General features: G+C 30.8%; 1 protein-coding gene across 2 annotated transcripts; it reads left to right on the top strand.

Moving 5' to 3' along the window:
* The first annotated feature begins 2,346 nt into the window (after window positions 1-2,346).
* LOC107858055 (probable purine permease 10) lies at window positions 2,347-4,776 on the top strand. 2 transcript variants are annotated; one of them, XM_047406758.1, is made up of 2 exons: window positions 2,347-2,612; window positions 3,554-4,776. In XM_047406758.1, exons 1-2 carry the CDS (start codon window positions 2,573-2,575, stop codon window positions 4,600-4,602), a joined length of 1,089 nt encoding a protein of 362 aa, XP_047262714.1. In that variant the 5' UTR covers window positions 2,347-2,572; the 3' UTR covers window positions 4,603-4,776. The 2 variants fall into 2 exon arrangements, with proteins under 2 accessions (XP_047262714.1, XP_047262713.1); XM_047406757.1 differs by having other exon boundaries at window positions 3,551-4,776.
* The last annotated feature ends 1,951 nt before the right edge of the window (window positions 4,777-6,727 follow it).

Here is a 6,727-nt window from a genome sequence, read left to right as displayed (position 1 = left end):
ATGCACACCAAAAGAAAAATAAAATTATATTCTTACATCTATACATCTCTCTCTCCTTCCTTTTCATTTTAGTTTATTATAGTGTATTTATTCTCAACAGAATTAACAAACTTGAGAAGTTGCTTTTATTTTTTTACACACTACATGAGGTCTGCATTTATGAAAAAGTAATAATAATAAAACAACAGTCTAGCAACTTTATGAGGTCAAAATTCAAAAACTAATTTAGTGACCTCGTGAGGTCTTTTTTTGGCGATCTCATGAGGTCTCTTCAGAAAAATAATCTATGTTTTAAAGATCTATCTTTAAGGTCTCTTTTTATGCCTTTTTTCACAAATAGATATCTCATAAGGTCTCTTTTTTAGGTGTCCTTTTCAAGAATAATTTTATGCAATGATAATTAATTATTGAGTACTTTGATAATAAAACATATTTCAAAAGTACTTCATTGAACTGTTTTCTCAGAAAATATTATCAGTTATAAGTGTATCTAGCCGGAAGAAAAATATTTTCCTGAAAAATATTAATTTTTAAGAAAATAAGTTTCTTAATTATCTTTTTGTGTTACGTAAATTAAAAAATATCATTATAATAGTATGTAAATATAATCTAAACAAATATTATGTATTAGGTGTTGGAGTGAGTGTGGCCTGTGGGATAGGACTATCTTGATGGAGATAAATATGAGGTGTAAGAGAGGATATAATCAATGTGAAATATTATTTGTGACACTTATTTTTTCTGCTTGTACTCGAAAAGTATAATTTTTTTTTCTATTTTTAAGGAGCTAATTTTTTTTTTTAAATTCTAAATATTTTAATCAATCGAAAATGAGATATTTTTTTTTTTCAGTCATAAGCTTCCCTCGCATGGATTACATAAAACTCGAGACAATCGGTACAAAGAGTGGGATTGAACCTTAATCTCTTGAATACAAAATTATTATTTTGTTTAATAATACAAATTTGGCTAAGCATAGCTTTTGAATAAATAGGAAAAATAACATATATATTTATATACACCTTAACTTATTATATTTATACAAATCTCTACTCTTATAAAGTAGTTACAAAAATCTCAATTAATTATTTATCTTTCTTGAATGTATCGGGGAACTAATTATGTATTTTGACAAATCTAAAATAAAAAAAATGTATTGAAAATTAATTATGTATTTTTACAAGAAAAAATATATCTCTGTCAGATGTATTATGTCTTTCAACAGATCTAAAATCGAAAAATGTATGGAAAGTTAATTATATATTTTTCAAAAAAAAGTATGTATCTTTATTAAATATATTGGGGGCTAATTATGTATATCAATAAATTTAAAAATTAATTTTTTTAATAATTATATAAAATATCAAAAAGTTCTATAATTAAACTTCAAACTGTCGGGGTTTATGTTGTTTGTTCTACTAGTGAACCAAAAGAGTAATATTTGGGCCTACCAAATGCTTCACTCTTCAAAGTGCTATAATCTGATGTATAAATAACATAGATACCTAACCCTCTTGGAAGTAATTACACTCTCTCATTTTTTAATTACTTTATTCTCTCTCCCTATTAATATACATAACATATCTGACATATACATAGCATTTTGTGTATATATTAGAATTTTTGTAATATGTTTTGGGAGTTGAAATTTTTTGTAATATTAGAAACATAAGTTGTGTATTTGTGTAGAAGTAGAATTTTTAGTTGAATTGCTGGCCTCCAAATTTTGTGATTGATCGAATATTAGAAAATAGAAAAAAATATATTTCAAGAAATTTAATTTTTTAGTCTAAACGTATCCATTTTTCTTAATTCGTGATCTTATGGATACTCTTTTATTTAAGGGCATGTCTACAGTCAGTTAAAGTTATGTTAGATCATATTTATTTGTTTTTTTTTATTTTTTTTATTTTTCATTGGTATCCTTATTGGAGTCCCGCTCATATCTACTTCTAACTTTGCTCACAACTACTATATTTCACAGTTCACACATGCATTTTCATTAGGACACTCTTTACATGTCTAAACCATCTTAATACCGTTTCTCTCATTTTGATCACTACAATAATTTTTACCTTATCTCAAATATTTTTTGTTTAATTAATCAATCAAATTATGCATACATCATACTTTTTAATTATATTGAATAAGTTAGTGTTGTCATAGAGTAAATAAGAGCGGACATAAGAACACTATAAATAGAGAATGACGTCTGAGTATATTTATAGCACAACATTATCTCAGCTGGATGGACCGTGAAACGAGACATTTAAGTAATTTGAGAAAGACTTTGATTGATCTGTCATAATTTGGCCACCCCAAAATAATTATTACTACTAGTACTAAATGTTCTCTTTCCTATTCATTATATACAATCAATCAGTGTAGAAAACTTGCCAATTGCAAATAAGGTCATTGGCTATTACAATCAAGGAACCACTTATCTTTGCACCATCTTTTAGCTTCGAAGACAAATTAAATCAACAGGTTTCTTCTAAAATTATTACTAATATTTGTTCCTCTCTTAGGTTGGTTCAACAAGGATTCTTTTTCTTTTTACCAAATTTATGAGATGGGGGATTCTCCAGCAATAGTGCAATCACAAGTACAAGGTAAGCTTCTTTTCTATTTATCCATTCTCTATCTAGTACTACCTTATAACTTGCTGCAGATAGGTTAGGGGAAAAAAGATTTTTCATGGCTTTTCATATAGCAAAAGTATGGACTTACTAAAAAAAGTGCAAAATATCACACGTTTAGCTCAGAGTATTTATTTATAGTTTACCTTCGTTTGTTCTTATTGCAAAAATGGATTAACTCAAGTAGTATAGATAGCTAAAGTTAACTTGAATTTATTTCAGCAAATCATGCTCAACCAGAGACGGATCCAATATTTGAAAGTTCATGGGTTATTACTTCTTAATTCTTATAACAACTTCAAGTTAATTTTACAATAATAATTGGGCGCAGTCAAATATATTTATAGATATTTGGTAGATTTCTTATTATATACTCCCTGAGTTCCAAGATAAGTGTCACTTTAAGCAAAATCATTTCTATTGAGAAATCAATAAATATAATTAGTAGTTAATTACCAAGCTACCCCTATTTAATAAATGTTTCTTGAGTACATCTGAAAAAACATACTACAAATTTTTATCGTGAATTCTTAAGATGACACTATTTTGGAATAATTTTTTTTTTGCGTGTGTCACTTATTTCAGGACGAAAGAAGTATAAAAGGTTGGGACAAAAGCTATTGAATTCTTGTGACCGTGTTCCGGCTTCTCGGTCACCCTGCACACACAATTGAGTTGTTTTAATGTGATAAAAATAATATTTTGCAACTTCACTGTTAAACCTATAAGGGGGTAAAGTTGAATAACTTTGGTGTAGCAAATCAAAATTTTGAAATTTTGCTAGTATCATGATATTGATAGACAATGTTTAATAGAGTACTTATATCATACATGAAAGTAACCACATGCACAAAATACTAAAAATGATACTAGTAATTTTCTTGGTAATTTATTATGAGATTTTATTGCAGCAGGTGACCAAGCAAAAGGGGAAGGAATGACCTCTGAGAATGGAACTGAATTGGTACAAAACAAATGGTGGATCCAAATGGTCATTTATTCAATATTTGTTCTATGTAGCCAATCTATAGGTACACTCTTAGGCAGATTATATTTTGAAAAAGGAGGAAATAGCAAATGGTTAGCCACATTAGTACAAACTATAGGCTTCCCAATTCTCATCCCTTTCCTTTTAATCACATCAACAAAAACTAATAGTAATAAAAATATTGAAATTAAAAAACCACCATTCCTAATTGTTGCTTCACTTTACACTTTGCTAGGTTTATTCATAGCTGGAGATTGTATGTTATATACAATTGGTCTACAATATCTCCCTGTCACTACTTATTCACTTATTTGTGCTAGTCAATTAGGATTCAATGCCCTTTTTTCATACTTCCTAAATAAACAAAAATTCACTCCTTACATAGTCAACTCATTAGTAATTCTCACTGTATCCTCTTCTCTCCTCGTCCTCCATAACGATGATTCTGGAGAACATTCAAATAAAACATCTAGACGAAAATATATGTTTGGATTTTTGTCCACCATAGCTGCATCTGCTGGCGGCGCATTGATGCTCTGTATTACACAACTCGCGCTTCAGAAAATCTTTAAGAGGGAGAGTTTTCGTTTAATTGTAGAAATGTCAGTTTACCAGTCGATAACTGCGACTATGGCAATATTAATAGGGCTTTTCGCTAGTGGAGAGTGGAAAAAATTGGACAAAGAAATGAACGAGTATAAATTAGGGAAAATTTTATATGTTTTAAATTTAATTGGGACAGCTATTTCTTGGCAATTTTTTACAGTTGGTTCAATAGGGCTAATTTTCAAAGTATCTTCATTATTTTCAAATGTGATTAGTATTTTAGGTTTGCCTGTGGCTCCTGTTTTGGCTGTGATATTTCTTAATGACAAGTTGACTGGTATCAAAGTAATGTCAATGTTATTGGCTATTTGGGGTTTTGTATCATATATGTATCAGCATTACCTTGATGATTTGAAGGACAAAGCTTAAAAAAAAGGGGTCAACTAGTGGAGCGCTCTGAAGTTTCTCTCATTGAAGGAAGTTAAATTTGTAAATTATTATATATATGTAGTGTGACATTAATGTATCATAACTTTTCCACATCCCATGTTATATATATATTACTGTGCACTTTTTTATTTTGGATGAATATGTTTTATTCCATCTGCTTGCAGTCTATCAGCTTCAATATATATAAAGATAGAAAGACAGACAGACAAAGAAAGAGACAGAGAGATAGAGAGAGAGATTTCTTTTATATAGAGAGAGATTTGTTTATAATTTATTGTGAAATAGTTTGAATTTTAATTTCGAATTTCAATAATATTTAAGATTGATTAAGGTGATTTCTAGTTTTTAACTATTTAGAAGTTGCTAATAATCTTAATTGTTATTGCTAATTTTATTAAATATTGTCACACCCCTTTTTCAACTTCGAAAAGATTCATTTTATGTTTAAAAGGGTTTTTTTATTAAAGTGACAAAATAAAGAAAAATTTATTTTGAAAAGAACTTTTTACATTTAAACTCAAAGTCGCCACTTGGCATAAGTCTGGTGTGCCAAGTCACCTTTGGAAATCCTTTTCGAAAACGGTTTAGACTCTAAAACTGATCCGCGAATAGAGATTTCAACTAAGGAATTCTGTTGACCGAGGGAAGGTGTTAGGCACCTCTCGATCCCGTGGTTCGACCAGGGTCTCTTGGTAGAGCGTATCGGCTAATTTTTGACACTACGAATGTACAAACCACACAAAACACGTAGAGACAATCAAACAAACAAACAAAACAAAATGAATAAAAAATATAGTGTCCAGTCCAATTTATACAGTCCAAATAGCAAAATGCTAAAATAAATCCTATTTAACTTATACTAATCCTGACTACGCTCCTGTGCTTTATCCAACGCCTCGGGCCTTTATCACAAGCGTCTTCCGCCAACATAGTACGTCGGGGCATTCCCCGGTGAATAAATACAATGTATCTCAGGGTATTCCCCGGCTAAATGAGTACATTTTGAATTAAATATGATAAATTAGAAAGAAACATTCATACGCACATTCCAACATTCAACCAAAACTCGAGTCATAAATTTTGTCTACCCAAAACCTATGATTTTCCTATCAAACCTTGGCCTAAAACATGATACTATCTAGTTCACCATCAAAGAATCAAAATACCATAATATTCACCTTTTACCGGCGTCCGATTCCCTCCCCCCTCCCAAATTCATTCTTAATGATTACACCAATTCTATACACCATTCATCGATCAATTTTTCAACTCAAAATTCAACATCAAACAAACAACCAACGGGGATTCAAACATATCCAAACACACAAATTATTCATAACCACAAAAAAAACAGTTAATGCTACTAAAAATATTCACAATCACATCACAAAATCACGACATGGCCACTTTCAAGATAATAAAGAGCTAGAGTTAAGGAATGGACCTTCGAATGATCGACTACGTTGATAATAATATTCAAGAAAAACCCGGATTTGGAATCTCAAATAGAATACCTCAACAACGCCGAACTCCTACTTGGGACCGAAGGATTCGAAAACTTGATTCTCAAAAATTGACAGAGATGAACCAACTGGGATGAATAGAATGCCACGAATATTAATCACTTTAACACGAGAAGAGACAAGAACCCCCAACACCGGAATTTATAAAACAAATTCGAGAAAACTATATGTTAGAGAACTCGGGCAGCAGCGACAACCAATCGGAGCCAAATAGATTCAAGTGAAATTCAATGTTTTCGACCAGATTTACCTATGAACCACAGAAAAACTGAGAAAACTTTGGGATTTCGGGACTGACTTGGTCGAGATCGATAAATCGGAGTGGATTCCGGTGACAGGTTTCGTTGGAAATCTTAAACAGATAGTCGGAAAAAATCTTAAAAACCAAAGAATCTAAACTTCGATGAGCTGCCAGTAACAAAATCAACTAACACAGTTAGATTCCGGCCATATCGACCTTAAACTCGCTTCAATCTCTCCATTTTTTTATTTCTCGTTTGTTTCCCCCAACTTCCAGGTGTGTGCATGCGCATTTATTCGGAGCTGAGTGTGTATGCGAGATTCATGTAGGTGTGTGTGTG

The sequence above is a fragment of the Capsicum annuum genome, chromosome 2, assembly GCF_002878395.1.
Source record: "Capsicum annuum cultivar UCD-10X-F1 chromosome 2, UCD10Xv1.1, whole genome shotgun sequence".
Classification (NCBI taxonomy): Eukaryota; Viridiplantae; Streptophyta; class Magnoliopsida; order Solanales; family Solanaceae; genus Capsicum; species Capsicum annuum.
The sequence above is the reverse complement of the archived record's forward strand: the minus strand, read 5'-3'. Positions and strand labels throughout refer to the sequence as shown.

Bases quoted from the DNA above. Each gene is read 5' to 3' on its own strand.
- LOC107858055 (XM_047406757.1), top strand. From the start codon at position 2,573: ATGGGGGATTCTCCAGCAATAGTGCAATCACAAGTACAAG. The intron at 2,613-3,550 runs GTAAGCTTCTTT...ATTTTATTGCAG, and splicing joins AGTGCAATCACAAGTACAAG to CAGGTGACCAAGCAAAAGGG.